This window comes from Adiantum capillus-veneris, chromosome 23 (genome assembly GCF_014529385.1).
Source record: "Adiantum capillus-veneris isolate H3 chromosome 23, ASM1452938v2, whole genome shotgun sequence".
Lineage (NCBI taxonomy): Eukaryota > Viridiplantae > Streptophyta > Polypodiopsida > Polypodiales > Pteridaceae > Adiantum > Adiantum capillus-veneris.
Window position 1 is genome coordinate 139,100,353 of NC_140953.1, and position 22,749 is coordinate 139,123,101.

At 45.5% G+C, this 22,749-nt stretch overlaps 1 protein-coding gene across 1 annotated transcript in view; it reads left to right on the forward strand.

Annotated features, from left to right (window-relative positions):
- Positions 1–22,357, forward strand: part of LOC147428697 (dual specificity protein kinase YAK1 homolog) — a 125,636-nt gene extending 103,279 nt beyond the window's left edge. Inside the window, exons 16-19 of the mRNA XM_086497217.1 lie at positions 20,942–21,133; positions 21,310–21,599; positions 21,677–21,760; positions 21,841–22,357. Coding sequence (XP_086353343.1) covers positions 20,942–21,133; positions 21,310–21,599; positions 21,677–21,760; positions 21,841–21,914 — 640 coding nt within the window. The 3' untranslated portion in view covers positions 21,915–22,357. The remainder of the gene's footprint in view (positions 1–20,941; positions 21,134–21,309; positions 21,600–21,676; positions 21,761–21,840) is intronic.
- Positions 22,358–22,749: the final 392 nt, after the last annotated feature.

Below are 22,749 nucleotides of genomic sequence, written 5' to 3' on the forward strand. Positions count from 1 at the left end.
GATACGTGGCCGCTTTCACTGCCTCTTTAGAGGGGGTTTTGGGCCTCTATCTAGAGTTATGAGATACGAGGATAAGAGATGTCTTGGCCCCTATCTATTGGAGATTCAACGATATCGAGCAGGGTTATTGAGAGAGAGAGAGAGAGAGAGAGAGAGAGAGAGAGAGAGAGAGAGAGAGAGAGAGAGAGAGAGAGAGAGAGAGAGAGAGAGAGAGAGAGAGAGAGAGAGAGGTTTTTTGCATTGCCAATGGTGCACGCATTAACTGGCATAAATCCTATGGGTTACTGGTTGGCAGTGACGACATACCTACTTGGGGGGTAGCTGATGGTTTCACATGGCTGCGATCGAGTCAGACATGCAGATATCTGGGCTTTCAGGTTGGATTAGATGTTACCTCACAGCAGAAGTTTGCACCCGTGCTACAGTCTATTCGCAGGAAGCTATGCCATTGGTCTTCACGTCATCTGTCGTTGGCTGGCCGTGCATTGGTCGCCAACCAGGTCATTCTGGCTACAGTATGGTATACGGCTTCTTGTTGGATGTTACATTCTGGTGTGATGGCTACGCTCCTCCGCCTAGTGCGGAACTTTTTATGGAGTGGCACAGACGGGACTATTGATACCCGTGCTCGAGTCCGCTGGCCCACGATCATTCGTCCTAGGTCAGAGGGAGGCCTTGGCATTATTGATCCAGAGTTACAGAGCCGCACCCTTCTTACCAAGCTTATTGTTCGGGGTCTTTTTCCCGGACAAGAACCTTGGAAGACGCTTCTGCAGGCCGCTCTTTGCGCAGTGACTCCACGACTCGGCACTAGAGATGGTCATACTTGGCAGACAGGGTATCGTTTTCTCTTTACTGATGCCCCCTTGTCCACCACCTCCCTCTCCCCCTTTATCCGATCACTCCTTCAGATTTGGGTTTCCATGCGACGGGCTATCATACGCTCACCTCCCTCATGTCGTGAGGAGATTGAGCGTCAGCCTCTCATTTGGAATGCTGCAGTTCTTGATTCTTTGGTTGATCCACCCCGTCAGCTTGGAGAGCGAACTCACTTTGATTGGGCTGCCTGGAACGCTGGCCCTGCTGCCTCTATGCGGTTGTTTCATGAGACACGGATGCTAGATGTTGATTTTGTGGCATAGCATTATGACATTGGTCGCAGGGTGGCAGACAGATTGCTTGAGATTGATACCGCCCTTCCTTCACAGTGGGATGCAGTCATGAGAGGCATGGTTAAGATGCCTCCCCATTGCGGCTGGGAAGGCCTCTTTGCTGAGAGCACGCTCTTATTAGTTCGTTTAGACACCATGCTGTTCACAGTTGATACTAACCATTCTGAGGGGATTCATACTAGATTGACATATGATGCCACCTTTCCACATCCTATCCTTCCCGGAGCTTGATGGGAGGCAATCAGAGTAGTTGGCTCCCGCGGGAAGTGTCGTTGTGTTGACCCTCGTTGCGCTTCCGCTGATGCTGCAGTTTGGAGGCTTTGGGTGTGGGAGGGTCGTGTCCTATCTCAGCTATATTGGGACCCAGGAGAGTGGCATTGGCCTCACTCTGACCCTACATGTGCACCTGTATCCTTCTTTGAGTACACTCTCAGGATTGGACGGTTAGCATTGATGAGACAGCAGCCAGAGCAGCCCACTCGTATGCGTTTCTGGTTACACTCCGGTCTCTCTCATGCCTATCTGCAGCAGTTTTGGTCCGCCATCTGGGATTTACATGCGGCTCGTCGTATTTCTTTTTTCATGTGGATGATTGCGCATGCGGGACTTCCAGCTCGGACTTTTCTAGCTACTGTGGGTCATGATCCGTTATGTACTCGCTGTCCTTTGCGACTCCTTGAGTCACCTGCACACTGTCTTTGGTCATGCTCAGCTTCCCATGTAGTGTGGCTTGCAGTTTGCTTTCTACTTAGCAGAGCAGGTGTTCAACATGGATTTCTTACTTGGGGATCTGTCTCATGGTTGATGCCGATGCCCGGCCCCCATTTTTTTTACGAGGGCTCAGACACAGATCCAGCCTTTATGTTTACCTTGGCTGGTTATCAGCGAGGGACTTTGGCTATGCTACAGCCTACCACAGATTGCTTGGCAGGGGGATTCTCAGACACGTGATGAGGTTTTTTCAGTCATCACTAGTATTACACTATGGAATGTTTGGATAGCTCGTTGTCTCCACATTCTCAGTGCGGCTCCACAGCTCCTTTTATTAGTGTTTTAGTTTCTCTCTTTCTTTTTATCCAGACTTTGTGTCACAAGACGGGCACCACGTGCCAATAGAAAAGAACAGACTGAACAGACTTTTAGCACTTCAATAACAGCTAAACTGAGAGAGAGAGAGAGAGAGAGAGAGAGAGAGAGAGAGAGAGAGAGAGAGAGAGAGAGAGAGAGAGAGAGAGAGAGAGAGAGAGAGAGAGAGAGAGAGAGTCACACACTGGAAGACACACCCAGAGTCAGATCACATATAGAGAGAATGAACAAAGACGAGACGAACGAGAGAGGAGGGATACATGGCACATCGCTAGCAAAGGTATACTGGGTGATTGAGCAGCAGAGTTGGGGAGATCCAAGAGGCTTAGGATGAGGAGATGCTCCCATCGACGAAGGAGGTTGTAGCAAAGGATGAGATCTATATTTGCGAGACATGGGAGATGCCCTGTGCAGACTCTCACCATGGAGAAAATCGTCACGATCATGCAGCGATCGATGCGAGCCATCTTTGGATTCTGATACACATATCCACCATTTTGTATCTGTTCTCGGAGATACACACCCACTTTTTGTATATGTACCTCTCAGGCTTTTGATACCCACCTTTTAGAACCTATTAGTGTTTTAGTTTCTCTCTTTCTTTTTATCCAGACTTTGTGTCACAAGACGGGCACCACTTGCCAATAGAAAAGAACAGACTGAACAGACTTTTAGCACTTCAATAACAGCTAAACTGAGAGAGAGAGAGAGAGAGAGAGAGAGAGAGAGAGAGAGAGAGAGAGAGAGAGAGAGAGAGAGAGAGAGAGAGAGAGAGAGAGAGAGAGAGAGAGAGAGAGAGATGACACCGACACGGAGTGGCGGAATTCCACCCCAGAGAGTATTGGCCCCAAACCTTGTCGCACCTTTTGATATTTCTTTATATTGTATCAACACAGTACAAGCCGGTACTCTTGACTCTGCACCTTCTCCAGAAAGCATGCCAGAGAATGAGCCCATGCCTCATATTTCAAGGCCCTAGGCCCCAAAAGCAGTTTACATGAAAAGCCTTTAAACTCAAAAGCATCTGGTCTAAAAGCAATGCTCAAAAGCTGCCAGCGTAAATCATGAAAATCCGTAAAACTGCCAATTCAGCAGTCAGTGCAAACCATGAAAATCCGTACAGTCTGCCACGTCATCAGTCAATGGAAAATCTGGAGCGTCCGTACAGTTGCCACGTCATCAATTTTTGCGCAAGTCTTGGTGTATGTGTGTGTGTGGGTCTTGCTTTATTTTAATTCCTTTGTCAGTGGGGCCCCATTAGACAGGTTCCCCATAAGTTGGTAGGACTTCTTCTTCTGTTACTTGTTCTTCTTAGGGTTTAGGTCCCTCGGCCAGGATTGCAAATTGGCTCCATTCTTTAGGGCTTTGACAGGTCAGCAATATGTGACATCCCCTCTTCTTGAGAGAAAGTAATCGTCCGCGATTATAGCATATCTGCAAAACAACTCCAGTTAGCTCAAAATTTTTCCGAGGGACAATCAGTTTGCTCTTTTTTTTTTTGTTATGGAGTTGATTTCTCCTTTTGGCTCTTTTGATCAAGGAGTTGGCTTCTCCTTTGATCAAGGAGTTGGCTTCTCCTCTCGTCCAGGTCGGAACTCTTGGTATTCCGGTGTAGTAAAACTAGCCATCAAACCCAGATCACACTGATCTTCCACGGGTGTCTCGATGCACTAAAATTACATACCCAGGCAATCTCATCCAATCAGGAATATTCAGTGGTTGGCGCATCACAATGCAACACAAATGCTTACATATGCATGTTACAGACACAATAAACAGCGCCACTGAGCACTCCCTCGAGACAAACGGTCTGCGGTATGAAGCTACTCAATGACTACCTTGTCACTCCCCTCGCAAATAACCTAAAAAGGTCCGGGCCATGAGCTCAGAGGATTGTACAACCAAACGCTCCCCAGACCGCAACTTACATCGCTTGAAGGTTCAAGCATACAACCAAACGCTCCCCAGACATCCCGTCTGCGCGGTTTGGAGGTTTTCTAGCATACAACGAAACGCTCCCCAGACATCCCGTCTGCATTGTTCCGAGGTTTAAACAATATCAAAACAACATTTCTCACTACTCCACCCGGGAGTAAAATCACCAATCATTGAAAGCAATTTTTAAAACCAGAATCAAACAATTCAAATCGGCACCAAGACAGGTTTAAAACCGGTAGCATCCATTTCAAACAATACTTTCTCAAACAATGTTCAAAAGTATCTAACTATTAAACAATTAGAGAGCTCATTCAGGGCTTTGTTCGGACACCCCAACTTTGAGGATGACTGGCTTGCCCTTCTGTGTCACGGTGATGGTTCGGTTCCGAACGGTTCCGAACGGTTCCGAACCTGGAGAGTGGTGTAACAAACTGATGACGTATCAAAGCCTTGAAGAATGGAGCCAACTTACAGATGCCGGCTGAGGGCCTAAACCCTAAGAAGAACAAGTCACAAAAGAAGTCGTCCTACCAACTTATGGGGACCCCGTCCGATGGGGCCCCAAGTGACATAAAGGAAATAAAGCGGGACCCACACACACACAAGAAATTGCGTAGCACCTCATGACGTGGCAGATTTCCGAAAATTACGTTGGCTGATGATATGGCAGCTGGACGGATTTTCATAAATTACGCTGGCAGCTTTTTGGCATTGCTTTTTGGACTAGAAGCTTTTGAGTTTGAAGGGTTTTTATGTAAACTCCTTTTCAGAGGCCAAGGGCCTTTAAATATGTGCTAAGGGCTCATTCTCTGGCATGCTTCCTGGAGAAGGTGCGGAGTCTGGCGTACCGGCTTCTACAGTGTTGATGCAATATAAAGAAATACCGAAAGGCGCGACAAGGTTTGGGGCCAATACTCTCTGGGGTGGAATTTCGCCACTCAGTGTCGCGTGTCATCTCTCTCTTTCAATTCAAGTATTATTGAAGTGCTAAAAGTCTGTTCAGTTTGTTCTTTTCTATTGGCACGTGGTGCCCGTCTTGTGACCGTGGTATCAGAGCATCAGGCGTGTGCTTTTTGGAAAGCATACCGGTCCCACCAAAGAGCCGAAAAAGCAAGATCGCACTTCTTAAGTTCATTGGAAATTTTAGCTTCTGTCTCCGACCCCGGACTTATTAGCCACTCCCACCCTTACTTCATCGCGCATCGGGCGCGCTCCCGTCTTCACCGCTCATGTCTTACAGGGCATAAGCCATAAAGATCACTTGTAAGAGAAGGATCCAAAATTTGTCTCGAGTCACTGTTTTTCTCAAAAGCAGTGCAGTGCCATGCAGATGTTGATGTCTACAGCTACCAAGCAACACACTCCAAGGACTTGGCAAGCTTTCAAGAAAATTTTTCCCCGAAGTTTTATGTTTTCTAACATCTTCCTTCGAAGTGCAACTTCTGGCAGAGTGGGATATTCTGAAATGCTTGCCATGGGAACCCTAGTAGATTATAACTTGAAATTTCTCCACATCTCTCAGTAGATGTCTCTTCACGAGCAGATGACCTTGGAGATCCAATGCGATTGCTATCTTGGGACTATCATCGCCGCCAACCTAAACACTCTCTGTCCAAGAGCTGATAGACCATGTTGTGCTTGGCTACGACCTTGGGGCAGTAACCTAACCCTAATTTTTGGTTCAGGTTTCAGGATGGAAAGTCAGCCGACTTTTCAAGCTCGTCTGATGTCGAGATTGCTTTTTAAGTGTTTGAAATCTGTTTGAGAATTTGTTTGGTGATCCTGTTTGAAATGGATGGTATCTGTTTTGAACCTGTTTTAGTGCCGATTTGAAATGTTTGACTCTGGTTTTAATACTGATGTCATTGATTGGTGATTTTTACTCCCGGGTGGAGAAGTGAGAAATACTATTTTGGTATTGTTTGAACCTCCGAACGACGCAGGCCGATGCCTGGGGAGCGTTCTGTTGTATGCTAGAAAACCTCCGAACGACGTAGGCTGATGCCTGGGGAGCGTTTGGTTGTATGCTTGAACCTCCAAAGCGATACAAAGTGCAGTTTGGGGAGCGTTTGGTTGTACAGTCCTCTGAGCTCCTGGCCCGGACCTTTTTAGGTTATTTGCGGGGGGAGTGACGAGGTAGTCGTTGAGTAGCCTCATACCGCAGACCGCTTGTCTCAAGGGAGTGCTCAGCGGCGCTGTTTGTTGTATCTTGTAACATGCATATGTAAGCATTTGTGCTGTATTGTGATGTGCCAACTATTGAATATTCCTAATTGGATGAGATTGCCTGGGTATGTAATTTTAGTGCATTAAGACAACTCGTGGAAGATCAACGTGGTCTGAATGTGATGGCTAATTTTACTACGTTGAAATATCAAGAGTCCGATCTGGACGAAAGGAGAAGCTAACTCCTTGATCAAAAGAGCAGAAAGGAGAAGCGAACTCCTTAACAAAAAGAGCAAATTGATTGTCCCCCGGAATGACCCTCGAAAATTTTTGAGCTAACTTGAGTTGTTTTGCAGATATGCTGTAATCGCGGATGATTACTCTCTTTCAAGAAGGGGAGATGTAACAAACTGCTACGTGTCAAAACCCTGAAGAATGGAGCCACTTATAGATGCCGGCCGAGGGGCCTAAACCCTAAGAAGAACAAGTCCAGAAGAAGAAGAAGTCCTACCAACTTATGGGGACCCCGTCCGATGGGTCCCCAAGTGACATAAAGGAAATAAAGCAGGACCCACACACACACAAGAAATTGCGCAGCTGTTGATAACGTGGCAGATTTCCGAAAATTACACTGGCTGATGACATGGCAGGCTGTATGGATTTTCGCGTTTTGCGCTGACTGCTGACGTGGCAGCCGTACGTATTTCCGTAAATTACGCTGACAGCTTTTGGGCATTGCTTTTTGGACCAGAAGCTTTTGAGTTTGAAGGCTTTTCATAGGCCAAGGGCCTTTAAATATGTGGGCTAATTCTCTGGCATGCTTCTTGGAGAAGGTGCAGAGTTTGGAGTACCGGCAGTGTTGATGCAATATAAAGAAATACCGAAAGGGGCGCCAAGGTTTGGGGCCAATACCCTCTGGGGTGGAATTTCGCCACTCTGTGTCACGTGTCATCTCTCTCCTTCAGTTCAATTGTTATTGAAGTGCTAAAAGTCTGTTCATTCTGTTCTTTTCTATTGGCACGTGGTGCCCGTCTTGTGACAAGTCGCATCATTCTTGTCGTGCCATGGCATGCCCAAGCGAAGGTCGCAATTGCCCAACTTCAGAATGTGGAAACCGGCTTTTCCATGATAATCTTGGATAGTCACTGGAAGAGCACCAATGAGTGGTACCACTTTGTGAGTTTGCCCTGTGGCTAGCTCAGCTTGGATTTCTCCATCCTCTGCATCATAATCAAAGTGCATCTGCTTCAAGAATTTTGGATGGATGAAGTTCTTCGTAGCTCCGGGGTCAAAGAAAATAAGGGCTTTGAAGCCGTTGACTTTGCCATATGCTCGACACATTTCATTTGTACTTTCAAGGCGTATGCAATAGATATTAGGGACTAGTCCAATAGCGGGTCTAGCACTCTTGGCTGGCGGTGGCCCTGAAGATTGTTCTGTCATGTGAGCAGAAGGTTACTCTGAAGACGTTGAGGCTTGCTCAGGACATGTAGTAAATGTATGTCTTGTTTGAAAACATCCAAAGCATCGGCCTTCTTGTAAAAGGGTTTGTCGTTGACATTGTGTCAGACGAGGCCTTTGAGGTTGGGTGTCACGAGACTTCCGAGCATTTGTTCATTGTTGTCGAGAGTTATTGTTAGTGGCCGGAGGTTCTTCTGTGATAAACTCCAACTTTCCCTTCATGAGCTTGTAGTCGACCGTGGCATGGTCCATAAGCTCTTGCATGGTAGAGACTTGCTTGGAGAGACAGTATTCTTGCAATGGTGATGGTAGTCCAATGGTGTAGCGCTTGCACTGGTCCTCCAAGGAAATGAACTTAAAGAAGGACACCGGAAGGTACACAACGAGAAACCTTTGGTTATAGTCGCCCATGGTTTCGGTGACAAGTTGTCCCACTCTGTCAAAATCCGCACTTCAAACATAGAAGTCATGTAACTGTGTGCAAAAACTGTCTTGAAAGCTTGCCAGGTCCTTGGCATGTGTTGTGTCGTGATTGAACTCCACCATTGCATCTTTAAGAAATCCCGCTGCACGAGAAATCTTGGATTCTTCTGTATAGTTCTCCAAAGCATAGATGTTGTCGAGGAGGAGGTACCACCTGGGGCATCAAAGGGGGTAACATGTAGTTCAAAAATTGCTGAAAACTTTGCAGCATCGGAAGATTTTGCTGAGGATGTCACCAGCATGTGACTACTATCTATCTTTTTGTTGATTTCTTTCTTATTATCTATTTATTCACTTTTTGGAAACACCGCTCTAGAAATCTAACTGCCCTCAATTGCATAGCTAGTGTGGAACTGTTCAGAGGGAATCCAGGCCTGAGGGCAAGAGAGCACTAAGGTTGGACAAGGACTATGGTTAGCCAAAGTGGGGTCATTGACTAGCCAAAGTGGAATCCTTTGCTACATAGGCTACATTTAAGTTCTTGGTGTGGCTGTAGTGTACAAAGAGGGTCAGATGACCTAGAAAGATAGAATGGCAGCATCTCCTAAAATTTAGGGAACTGCTATTTTGGACCTGAAAATGTGTTCGTGTCATTAGCTCTGGAATGACAAGAGGAATATTTTATTGCTCTGCTGCCAAGTCAACTGACGCACCAGTTGAGATATTTTTAGCCAAGTTGGCCAAAACGAGAAACTGGGCGAGGTGTCACTCTGTGAGCACTTCCCCACTTTGAGGGGACTCTACAAGAAGAAGGGGGCACCATTTTCAACTGTAAGTGGATTGCAACAGGTTGCAAGAGCTATGGAGTGCTTCCTTTCCCTCTTATGTACAATACGGTGCCAGGAGTGATGCCCTGCACGCTACGCACTGCTCTCTCTCTCTCTCTCTCTCTCTCCTCTATGAGCAGTATGTTATGCCCCTCAAGTGGGCTTTTCATTTGACCAATGTACAGTTATGTGGGTTCATGCGCGATTGCCGAGGCAAGAGCCTCTTGCACAGGTATTGGATTAGCTAGCGGCTAATCCCCCGCAGGTACAGGTGAATTCGGAGAGGTTTCACGTGCGAAATCCCGTCCGATTCAAAGGGCAAGTAGCCCTACAGGTGCGGGAGCTCGAGGACTTGCTATGGATGCGACTGGCACGCGAAATGATGCCCGAAGCAGTGAATTACAGCCTGCTGTGTATTTTTGCAGGTTTAGGGTTTCGGCCCTAAACGGAACCTAATACCCCCAGGAGGTTCGGGGACGCGAGGGGACCGCTGTACAGGTGATCTGGCGCATTTTCGGGGCAGAAAACAGAGAATTCAGCGTGCTGCAGATTCTCGCCAGGTTTTGCAAAGTGTCCGTATGCGTCGGGAAAGTCATCTAATACGTGGGGATACTGACTGTGAAGGGTCCTAGTACAGTTATGTTGCCGAAATTGGGCCAGAACAGATGAAATTCAGCCCAGATTGTGCGGGGCAGCTTGTAGGGAACCACAGCTTTTATTCCCTCTTTTAAAGAATAAAGAAATACCGAAAGGGGCGCCTATTTAGGGGCCAATCTGGTGTCGGTCTTCTCATACAGGTGCAATCTAGCAACCTGTATCCCTTTCCCCTTTGTTGTGTGTTGAAAGTAGAGGTAAAGTGGGCGACAAATTAAATGGGTGAAAGCAAATAAAGTTTAAGTCTAAGGTTTACCGCCCTTTTTGGATTAAACAGGCCGGTTTCATGGTTCGATTGCCGGGATTTGAACCCGGGTCGTCTGGGTGAAAGCAGCCTATAGTTGGTTCTAATGGTCAGGGAAGCAACCTACAGGCTATGCAACAAGTCTTCCCACCACCTTCAGTACACCCTGGCATGGCTGGTCATGCACATGGAAATCAGTTTTACATGCCAGGAACAGTGTGCGGGGATGCTCAAACAATGATGCATAACCTCATGTATGGTGGCATTGGCATGCAACCAGGGTTTCAAAGCACTCACGGCCAATTTGGAATGCCACAGGCAAATTTTGGTATGGCTGGAACTACAAATCAACAGCCAAATATGGCATCTCCAGGTCAACTTAATAGCGGCCAAGGAACACAGATGAACCCTAAGAGTGTTCCGATGTTTTAGTCACTTCCATATGACAACTTAAGGCCACTTGAGAAGCCAACTCCGTACAAAGAAGGTGGCAAAGGTGTGACATTCACGACCTTTACAGGGTTTGATGACAGGATGAAGGCGCTCTCATTCCTCCAGCAGTTTGGCAAGGCCTATGCAGGAGAAAACTTTACAGAGGCTTCAAAGGTCCGCAAGGCAGCCACCTTCTTGACAGGGAATGCGGGACAATGGTGGACAACTTTATTGCTTCAAGGGCAAGCTCTGTCCACATGGATTTACTTCAAGCAGATTTTTGCATCAGCATGGTTATCTGATGACTTTGAAGCAGATGTCATGACAGAATGGCACCAGCTTAATGCTGCTACTTGCAAGAATCTGGATGACTTCAATCGAAAGTTTTGGAAAGCTCTACTTCCAGTAACTTCCTACAGGTTTGTGCCATTGACAGAACAGATTGAAAAATACTGTTGTGGCGTATCCAAAGGATTGAGAAAGGATTGCACGAAGACCAAAGTCACTACTTTGACGCAGCTCATCGAGGTAGCAAACACTGGCAATGGTTTGCTCAAGGGAGATGATTGTGAATTCAATACTGGCGTCAGCGAAGAAGTACGTTCTCAATGAGGTTCCTAGAGCGACTCAGGAGCCAGCCAAAGCATGGAAAAGCAAAGCCACGGCTGAACCAGCAAAGGGACCAGCAAAGAAATGGAAAAGACCTTTTCCTCGCAAGTTGGAAGAGCAAAGGAAGGTCCTAAGGTCAGAGAACAAATGCTTTATCTGTGAGCAGCCTGGCCACATTGCTCAGAATTGTCCTCAAAAGAAAAGGCCAGCTGATTCCGAAGACAAGGAGGACAGGAAAGGAAAGAGGCCCATGGCTGGTCTAGTGCCAGATATGGTGGGCGACAAAGCCAAATTCAGATGCAAGTGAGCTTTACAAAGCATGGGGAAAGGTCAGGGATCAAACAGTGCTTATCTTCTTTGATCCAGGTGCCAAAGCCAACTTCATTTCCCCAGAATTGGCTTCAAAGTTGGGAATCAGACCTGAAGAGATGGGGTATACAGCAAAGGCAGGTTTGGCATGTTTTGGCCATACAGAGGTTGTGACACCCATCATCAGAAAGTTGCGCCTACATATCCAGTCCTATGTAGATGCTGAAGAATTTTACATCATGCCACTGGATGGATGTGATGTGTTGCTAGGCATTCCTTGGTTGTTTCGTGTACAGGGAATCATGGATGCCTACAACAAAAAGATCACTGTACAAAACAGGGGAAAGACTCACATTCTGGATGTAAAGCTTAAAGGGGAGTCTATTCCCACTGTATCAGCTTCTGCTATTACTTCTGTGATGAAAAAGCATCTTTTTGCGTACTTGGTTTTTGCACGTGAAGTGTCAGATTGTGATGAATCAAATTTATCTGTGCTAGATAAAGAAAGGTCAATGTTTTTACAACAGTATAGTGACTGTTTTTCCGATTCGTTACCATCTCAATTACCGCCAGAGAGACCCGAGGACCATGTGATAGATTTGGTGCCAGGCAGTAGCCCACCAAATAGGCCTCCGTACAGGGTTAGTGCGGCTCAGCAGAAAGAGAGAATGAGCCAAGTACAGGAGCTGTTAGAAAAGGGGCTGATTCAGCCTAGTTCATCTCCGTTCTGTTCTCCAGTGTTGTTGGTGCAGAAAAAGGATGGCTCATGGCGTATGTGCATCGACTACCGTGCACTGAACAAGAATACCATCAAGAATAGGTTCCCTATACCTAGAATTGATGATATTCTGGACAAATTAGGAGCAACAACTATGTTTAGCAGGATAGATCTAAAGAGTGGGTACCATCAGATCCGCATTAGATCAGAGGATGTGCACAAGACTGCTTTTAGAACGACGTTTAGCCTTTACGAATTTTTAGTGATGCCTTCTGGTCTCACAATTGCTCCTGCTACGTTCAATAGGATGATGGACAGAATTTTCCGTCCACACCTGCAGTTTGTTGGTACATTCTTTGACAACATGATAGTCTACTGAAAGAATGAAGAGGAGCATAGGCATCACTTGGCCATTGTGTTCAAAGACCCACGCAGCCATAGGTTGCTCATCAATGCAAAGAAAAGTGAATTTTTTCTGGAAGAGATTCACTTTCTGGGACACATTGTCTCAAAGGATGGTGTCAGAATGGATCCTGCTAAAGTTGAAGCGATCAAGTCATGGCCAGATTTGAAGACGGTGCACGATGTCCGAAGCTTTTTGCGACTATGCTCCTATTACAGAAGGTTTATCCGAAATTTTGCTAAGATTGCTTCACCTCTACATGCTCTTCAAAAGAAGGTAGTCACCTTCAGATGGACACAAAAAGAGATTTCAGCTTTTAATCTCTTAAAGGAAAAGATGACTTCAGATCCAGTCATTGTGTTGCCAGATCTTAGGAAGTCATTTGTGGTCCAGTGTGACGCTTGCGGTAGTAGCATTGGTGCAGTGCTAATGCAAGATGGCAGGGTAGTAGCCTATGAGAGTAGAATCTTGCAAGGGCCAGAAAAGACAATGCAAGTCTCTGAAAAAGAACTGTAGGCTGTGATTCATGCGCTCTTAAGTTGGAAACACTACCTGCTGGGTGCAGATTTCGTTGTCCAAACGGATCATCAGAACTTGCGATACTTCGTGACACAGGCAAAGTTATCTGAGAAGCATATGCGATGGGCAAATATCTTGTCCATGTTTCATTTTCAGATTGTGCATGTGGAAGGCAAGAAGAACGTTGTGGTGATGCCTTGTCAAGGAAGCCACAAATTTCAGCTGTGTCAATTCCTTATCAGCATGAGCTTGATGATATGAGGGAACAGTATGCAAATGATGAAGATTTTGCAAGGGTCTTCGAGCAGCTAATTAATGGACAACGTCATGAACCCTATCTTTTTAAAGATGGCTTTATGATGAAGCATGGCAGATTGTGTGTCACAAAGCCATTGCGATGCAAAGTTATGGAAGAGAGTCATGTCCCACCGTATGCAGGGCATCGTGGTATCGATGCTACAGTCAAAGCGGTTGAGACATTCTTCTACTGGTCTACATTGGGAAGAGATGTGGATGCCTTTGTGCGAGAATGCCTAATATGCCAGAAGGTCAAGTTTGACAGGCAAAAGGCACGAGGGTTATTGCAACCACTATCTATTCCAGATAAACCATGGGAAAGTATTGCTATGGATCTTCTTTATCTTTGATCTTCCGAGAACGCAGACAGGAAATGATGGTATTTGGACCATCATTTGCAGATTCAGCAAGCATGCTCATTTTATTCTTGTCAGGAAGAAGATAAAGCCAGATCAGATGGCACGCTTGTTTATGAGCAATATTTTCAAGTATCATGGCATGCCACAATCGATTGTTAGCGGCCGTGATCCACGCATGACACGTTTGTTCTGGAGAGGCTTGTTTGAGAATATGGGCACACTGCTCAAATTCTCTTCGTTATTTCATCCTCAAACAGATGGGCAGTCAGAAGAGGCAAATTCTACTGTCCTAGATTTGCTCAAGTGCTATGTGTCAGAGCATAAAGAAAAGTGGGAGCAGTATTTGCCATTGGTGGAGTATGCATACAATAATACAGTGCATTCATCAACTGGCAAGGCACCTTTGGAGATAGTTGAAGGTGGCAAGAAAGTTCCTCCTATAGTGTATACAAAGGACAAGATATTTGAAGCAGATAAATATGTTCAGGACATGGATGAAATGTACAAGAAGGTCAAAGTGGCCTTAGAAAAGACTGAGGCAAAGCAAAAGAAAGCAGCTGATCGTTGTCGTCGTGAACTGGTATTTTCACTTGGTGATTGGGTGCTTTTGCGCTTTGAAAAGGCAAGGTTAGAGAAGATGAAGGGCAAGGAAAAACTGTTTCCAAAGCTCAGCATGCGTTACTATGGGCCTTTTCAAGTATGTGACATAATCAATGATGTTGCATATAGGCTGAAATTGCCTGAGATGGAAGATTCACAATGCGTTTCATGTGAGTCTTCTCAGACCCTATGTGGGTGATGTGCCAGAAGATATGCTTGCTGAAGATCAGTCGGAAGTCGAGGAACTTGACGAGATCTTGGTCCCGGAACAGATTTTGACACATAAAGAAAGAAAAGTGAAAGGCAAGGTTGCTAGGCGTTACTTGGTGAAGCTCAGAAACTATCCACCAATGGATGCTAAGTGGATGGAAGAAGGTGAACTTGCAGAGTCACCAACTGTGTTATCACTTTACCTTGAAGCCTTCGATTTGCAACCTATTTTGACCCCTTTCAGAGCTACTTGGATTGTCAGTGTGACAATGGCTTCTGAAAGAAATGATGTACATGTTATTTAAAGTGAGCTCAAATGAAGTACATGTTACATGAATGTTAGAGCTGTAGAGAATGTCCAAAAGTTTGGTTAGTGCTATAGAAGTGAGTATTTCTTGTCAGTTTGTCAAGGATACAATAATTGCTTCTATTTAAGAGTACATGTGTAACTGCATTCTTAAACTGTCGGTTTTGGGTATGCTCGAAAGTGTTACTGGATCCAACGTCTATCCTTTTTGTTGATTTCTTTCTTATTACCTATTTATTTTCACTTTTTGGAAACACCGCTCTAGAAATCTAATTGCCCTCAATTGCATAGCTAGTGTGGAACTGTTCAGAGGGAGTCCAGGCCTGAGGGCAAGAGAGCACTAAGGTTGGACAAGGACTATGGTTAGCCAAAGTGGGGTCATTGACTAGCCAAAGTGGAATCCTTTGCCACATAGGCTACATTTCAGTTCTTGGTGTGGCTGCAGTGTACAAAGAGGGTCAGATGACCTAGAAAGATACAATGGCAGCATCTCCTAAAATTTAGGGAACTGCTATTTTGGACCTGAAAATGTGTTCGCGTTATTAGCTTTGGAATGACAAGAGGAACATTTTATTGCTCTGCTGCCAAGTCAACTGACGCAGCAGTTGAGATATTTTAAGCCAAGTTGGCCAAAACCGGAAACTGGGCGAGGTATCACTTTGTGAGCACTTCTGCAACTTTGAGGGGAGTCTACAAGAAGAAGGGGGTGCCATTTTAAGCTATAAGTGGATTGCAACAGGTTGCAAGAGCTATGGAGTGCTTCCTTTCCCTCTTATGTACAGTGCGGTGTCAGGAGTGATGCCCTGCACGCTACGCACTGCTCCCTCTCTCTCCTGTATGAGCAGTATGTTATGCCCCTCTAGTGGGCTTTTCATTTGACCAATGTACAATTATGTGGGTTCATGCGCGATTGCCGAGGCAAGAGCCTCTTGCACAGGTACTGGCTTAGCTAGCGGCTAATCCCCCGCAGGTACAGGTGAATTCGGAGAGGTTTCACGTGCGAAATCCCGTCCGATTCAAAGGGCAAGTATCCCTACAAGTGCGGGAGCTCGAGGACTTGCTACGGATGCGACCGACACGCGAAACGGAGCCCGAAACAGTGAATTACAGCCTCCTGTGTATTTTTGCAGGTTTAGGGTTTCGGCCCTAAACGGACCCTAATACCCCTGGGACGTGAGGGGACCGCTGTACAGGTGATCTGGCGCATTTTCGGGGCAGAAAACAGAGAATTCAGCGTGCTGCAGATTCTCGCCAGGTTTTGCAAAGTGTCCGTATGCGTCGGGAAAGTCATCTAATGCGTGGGGATACTGACTGTGAAGGGTCCTAGTACAATTATGCTACCGAAATTGGGCCAGAATACATGAAATTCAGCCTAGATTCTGCGGGGCAGCTTGTAGGGAACCACAGTTTTTATTCCCTCTTTTAAAGAATAAAGAAATACCGAAAGGGGCGCCTATTTAGGGGCCAATCTGGTGTTGGTCTTCTCATACAGGTGCAATCTAGCAACCTGTATCCCTTTCCCCTTTGTTGTTTGTTGAAAGTATAGGTAAAGTGGGCGACAAATTAAATGGGTGAAAGCAAATAAAGTTTAAGTCTAAGGTTTACCGCCCTTTTTGGATTAAACAGGCCGGTTTCAGAGGATGCCGCGAAAGAATGTGGTGAAGCTCGTCGAGCAGAAAGTGCAAATATTCTGCTAAATCCATGAATTCCATGTCTTGGGTTCTTTATGGCTTATGCCCTGTAAGACAGAGCGATGAAGACGGGAGTGCGCCCGCTGCGCGATGAAGTAAGGGTGGGAGTGCCTAATAAGTCCGGGCTCGGGACTTGAAGATACTCCAAATAAAATTCTAGTAGCCTCTGGTTTTCTCTGTCTGCTCTTTTGTAGGACCGGTATGCTTTTAGAAAAGCACACGACTGATGCTCTGATACCAGTGTCACAAGACGGGCACCACGTGCCAATAGAAAAGAACAGACTGAACAGACTTTTAGCACTTCAATAACAACTGAACTTTGAGAGAGAGAGAGAGAGAGAGAGAGAGAGAGAGAGAGAGAGAGAGAGAGAGAGAGAGAGAGAGAGAGAGAGAGAGAACCCGACACGGAGTGGCGGAATTCCACCCCAGAGAGTATTGGCCCCAAACCTTGGCCCCCCTTTCGGTATTTTTTTATATTGCATCAACACAGTACAAGCCGATACTCCAGACTCTACACCTTCTCTAGGAAGCATGCCAGAGAATAAGCCCATGGCCCTAGGCCCCAAAAGCAGTTTACATGAAAAGCCTTCAAACTCAAAAGCATCTGGTCCAAAAGCAATGCCTAAAAGTTGCCAGCGTAAATCACGGAAATCCGGACAACTGCCACGTCAGTAGTCAGTGCAAAACACGAAGATCCGTACAATCTGCCACGTCATCAGTAAGCGAAAAATCCGGAGCATTCGTATAGCTGCCTTGTCATCATTTTTTGTGCAAGTCTTGGTGTGTGTGACGTGTGTGGGTCCTGCTTTATTTTAATTCCTTTGTCGTTGGGCCTCCATTGGACGGGGTCCCCATAAGTTGGTAGCACTTCTTCTTCTATTACTTTTTCTTCTTAGGGTTTAGGCCCCTCGGCCAGGATTTGCAAGTTGGCTCCATCCTTCAGGGCTTTGACATGTTAGCAGTTTGTGACATTTTGTATCGGATTCACCATGATGTAACTTTGGGTCTCATACGACAATATGGCCTTTAGTAGAAGTTAATATCATTCCTCTCTCTCTCTCTCTCTCTCTCTCTCTCTCTCTCTCTCTCTCAATAAAAGTGGGGCTTTGACCCTTTGCATTACATAAAAATCCACCATCGGTCCATATACAAGAAATATGGATTGATGAGAGCATGGGGGAAATTCCCATAACAAACCCCAAGATACATCCAAAGATAAAGATACTCTAATCAGGCAATGAAAGGTAGCTAGCTATCCGGATAGCAATCAAGTCTACACAAATCTGCCCAAAGCTCTATCCACCTCGAACAGTGTAGCAAAAACCACAAAAGTCTAGAACTGTGTATCTGGCTGATATAAAGCATCCATTGCAAAAGCTGCCTATAGCAACTCACAAAACCCAAGGGACCGTGAAACCTCTAGGCGGTGCCTCTGAAATGATCCGCATCCACTCCAACAATTCCTTATGGTGAACTCCAAAAAAGGAAGCAAAGCTATGGCAAAACCATAGAGAGTCAGGAGGGACGCACTCGTCGTTCACCTCAAAAGCCAAGGGAAGGTACCCAGATGCACGTCTCTTTGACCAAAACAACTTCCCTAGAGCCTCGTTAAACTGACTCTCAAACAAATTTGCAAACTGTTTGATATCCATAAAAAAATCGTTGGCCTCAACCATGATCTGCTCCTGTATGGTATCATAACAGCTTCCCTCGTCCAAAAGGAGCCCTCATGTAAAATATGTACTCTGTATCTGATCATGGGAGCTCTCTTTGGACCAAGGAGAAAGTGACGCGTTCCTGACCGTTGTAAAAAAACCATGTCAACCCGTAGTGGCCCACTCCTCAAAGAGATAGCTAGAGATCTCTAAGGACCAAGCACTGAGTGAATCTCCAAGAGATCCAAAGTCTGTTGAACTGGCCTATCCTAGGGCAACTTCGGTTGGTCCTGAATTGCCACCGAGTGATGATCCCGCTCTATCCCCCTGTCCAATTGCTTTGGGTCCTCGTGATCCCAATCTAGTAACCTCTCCTCTGGAGGCCTATATGGAGGTTGCTCCACCACACCCAACCTCTATCTCACTACCTGTCTATAAACAAGGAGAGGTTGTGCCTGTACGTGTCTACCTGCCTGTCTTTGTATTTGTACCTGGTCAAAACTATGCTGCTACTGACATTGACTCCTCTGATCTCTATCATGCTGTTGCACAGAGTCATACTGTGGCTGTGAGGGTTGTCTCCTGTTATGGTCAGTGGTTCTTTCTTTGTTGTCGCCCTCTAGGGTAGATGCCCCATCTCATGACATCTAAGGCACGGGCTCGGTCTGCCCATAACCACAATCCATTGTAACACCCCTTGCCACTCAAAAGTGATGGTATCTGGAAAGACTGGAAAGGATGGTAGCTACCTTTATAGATGGCACAGATGTCTGGATCTAAATTGAACTCATGAATGGTGTGCCAAACATAGAACCCATTTGTCTCAAGATGTCTGGCAACAAAAACTGTGCAGGTAACTCTGGGAAAGCTATTTTAATAGGATACTTCGGGATCTAACATCTATCCTCAAAAGCAGCTAATGTAAAATCCTCATACCATGGGTGCAGACCGAAGCCGAGAGGAGTGCCCTTTGATGAGAAAATAGCAATGAACGTGCCTTTGCCGAGCAAGGTAATGTCCTCTACTTCGCCTTCATCCAAACCGTTTAGAGAGCATGTGAGCCACTCTCGGATGTTGAGACGAGCATATAGGAACATCCAGCTAGGCGACTGGCAATGCCTATGAGAGAGAGAGTCTTTATACGGTCACCAATCTTTTGCTGAAGATCGTTTGACATAATAAATGATGGCTCCATAGCACTCGAGAGAGAGGGATTAAATTAAAAACCAAAGCTGTAGCGGTGAAAACCTGGTTGTGCAGTGCCACAGGGCTAAGGCAGGCTGGTGGGGCAAGGCGGGCAGTGGCTGGGCAAGGCGGGCAGGCAGGGGCAAGGTGGGCAGTGGCGGTGGCAGTTCGGGCAGCTGGGGCACAGGCACAGGCAGCCCTGAGAGCTTGCGGCCAGACAGGGCAGCGATGAGCGATGGCGAAGAAGTGAGCTCAGCGGTACACAGAGCCGCTGCAGCATACCCTAACAGAGGCTCCCACAAGGCAGCATGGCAGTTTTTTAGGGAGTGAACAGCACACGCAGGTCTAGGGTTACAGAAGAAGGACTCTCTCTCTCTCTCTCTCTCTCTCTCTCATATTACCTTCACCTCTCTATGTATCTTGTCTAGACTCTATCTTAAGGAACCAAGGAACTAAGCAATCAAGCAATGAGTATTTTGTTAGTGTGACAACTGATTCTTACGGCACGTTTTATCATCCTTTTTTTTTGTTCACGTTGTTCATCTAAACTTTCCTTTCTATCGTGCTTTCTTTTCATGTAGTTTATCTAATCTCCCCAAATTTGCACTCTGTTTTGAAGGAGTTTCACCAAAAATTCACCATTGCAAGTGTTCACATGCGGGGTAAGACGGGCTTATGTCTGTTATCGAGGTGGGAGTTCATGGTTGCACTTACCTCTGATGCTGATAGCATCATTTTGATTTGTAAAGACTTGGAGCTTGATCTGGGCTTCTTTATGCATTATCTTTTTCTTGAGAAATTTGTGTCTTACTGGTGAAACTCGAGATGATAGCCCATTTTCACATGTTCAACTCGTCTTTTCATTCGAGAAAAAGATAATCAATGTATAAACCAAACAGAGGGGTACAATCCTTTGTGCAACTGCCAACATTTCAAGAGTCTTGGAGAGTCTGAAATTTTCAATAAGACATGCAAACTTTACAATTGTGAAGTTTTCGTCCGAGTTGCGACCAGTTGATATTGTGCTAATTCTTTCTATCTTCTGTGGTGTGTATGCCATATCAACTACCTTATTTTTGTGCTAATCTTTCCTATTTAAGGTTTCTGCTAGCGCTAGGCTTCATTATGGCTGAGTCTGCCTTACATCTCTAGATTTATGACAGAAACCCAGTACGCAGATCTGTGTGTGTGGGAGCATATATTAGCACCTAGTTCTACATCCGCTATTGGGCGCTAACGACGTTAGTGGGGATATCGTAGTATTTAGTCAATACTATGCATGATGGAGCTATTGGTTATATTGTCTTATGGATAAGTCTATGCCTTGCACTTCCCTTTGAAGGTGAATGTGGGCTTCTCCTAGATTCATCTAGGTATGTGTTGATATGAGAGAGTCTAACTAATTGTTGTTAACTAATTGTATTGCATGTCGGAAGCTTTAAAGCTTCCAAGCAGCACTCTTGTTTGTGATTGCTCGTGCGTCTGTCTTGGATACCAGTGGCTACTCATGTGGTGGAATAAGTAATAAATTTAAAAGTTCCTCAAATGTGGTTAATTCTATTAACAAGATTAGGGAAGCATCACCAGAAGCCTATATGCTGGTGGTTATCTGAGGTACATTTTATGTAATTTGTATTTAGCAAATTTTGGGTTTGACTGTGGCTCTTAAATTGCAGTGAGGAACTCTTGTTTGAAGAAGGGGATGTGATTTCCACCGATGTCCCATCTGTCACAAACTTGCTGGAAGTGACTGGAATGAGTGATACACGCAATCCTGGTTTTGCAAATAGTGCATCTTTGCCTGGCTCCGGCAAAATAGGACAGCAGAGTATGCAGTTTCGACCTGGGCAGGTGGCTACTGGCTACAGGTATCTACACTCAACAGGCCCATTGATGACATATTTTTGGTTGATCATTTGATTATAAGATGGAGAAATTTCTTTGGGTGTACCTCATTGGTTTATGTGACTAGATGATAACATACTAATTTCTAAAGAGCACCAGGTAGGTTTATGTTTCTGATGTATATTTACATACTGTGCAGGCCAGCTACAACAGGGCCTGTTTACACTGATGGTGGGTCACCCACGTCTCGTGGGTGGAATACTCATTACAGACCTTACCATAATCATCATCCCCAGCAGATTTCTCAAAGTCGTCTTGGTCAGCAGTCTAGTCACTTTGATCAGCATCAACAACAATATCCTTTCCAATCACTGAGTGTGCGCTCATCTGAGCAACTTCCCATTCCCTTCTCGCTAGCCCATCCTCAGCTTGGCCACCAATTCTTAGCCCAAAGTATTCAGGCATCTGTGGGCCCTTTTGTTATGCCAGGTAATGTACATACTCATGTGATAAGGTCATAAAAAATTTGTCTGCTTGAATCGACTGATAATTTCAGTCATTTTCAGGTGCCTCTGTACCTGCACAGGGGATGCCCATACATAACCAGATGAGTCCTGTAGGGCCTCCTCATTGGGCTTCAGGCTTTCCTGGTCAGAGACGTTCATGAATTTAAGCTCAATTATAACCTTCTTTTAATGCAAGTTTCTTACACTTACTGCATGTCAAACAGGTCAAAGGTATGGACCTTTAAGTAGGGCATTCCCGCCCATTCATACTCGAAAAGATGGAAGGACAGATATGTAGCTTGTTGATGAATCAAGAATTCTCAGATACGATGCTGCATCATCGTGATTGGGATTGCTTTCTAAAGTGATATTTATTTAGCAAAGGTCAAATCATTTTTCAAGCCTTCGCTTTCAAAGAGGAGAGGAGTGTCAGATGAGCTCGAGGAGTATATGACATGTATGAAGTTCAAGCCAATCCTCCAAAGGGGAGAGAAAAGCAGAAAGAAAGTCGACTTCTTTACCTTGCCCATTTCAGCGGTGCGTATTATACACGGTGGATACCAAGCAGTTAGCATCTCATTAAATGTTTGTGAACACAGCAATACATTCAATACAAGCATTGGACATCAAAGGAATGTGGTTATGTATCTTTAACCCATCCTTCCAGGCTAGTTGCCGCTGCTCTTGTTAGCTGCTATCTTTACTCTCTTTATTCTTGTCGAGAAGGATAGTTATTGCCCATATTGCTTTCTTCATTCTTCATAAGTCTCATTGTACTTTGTTAAGCAGTAAAGCTGTATTAAGCAGGGACGTGACCACTTGTGCTTTGTGTGCTCCATTATGAGACATCTGCTATTTCATGAGGTGATGTGGATATTCTCTCCCTCTCTCTCTCTCTCTCTCTCTCTCTCTCTCTCTCTCTCATGGCTTTGATGGGGGTTCATGAGCCGATGCACTCAAGAGCTTGGAGAATGTGCAACAAGAAAAATGGGAGCAAGGGGGAAACCTCGAAAGAAAGGGCACTCATCCTTCGCTTTTCCTCCATCGAAGCGATGGACTTTTTGAAGAAGAGACCTACTCTTAAGAAAACGGGCATCTTTCTCGGGGATGATCTTACTCTCACAGATCGCTGA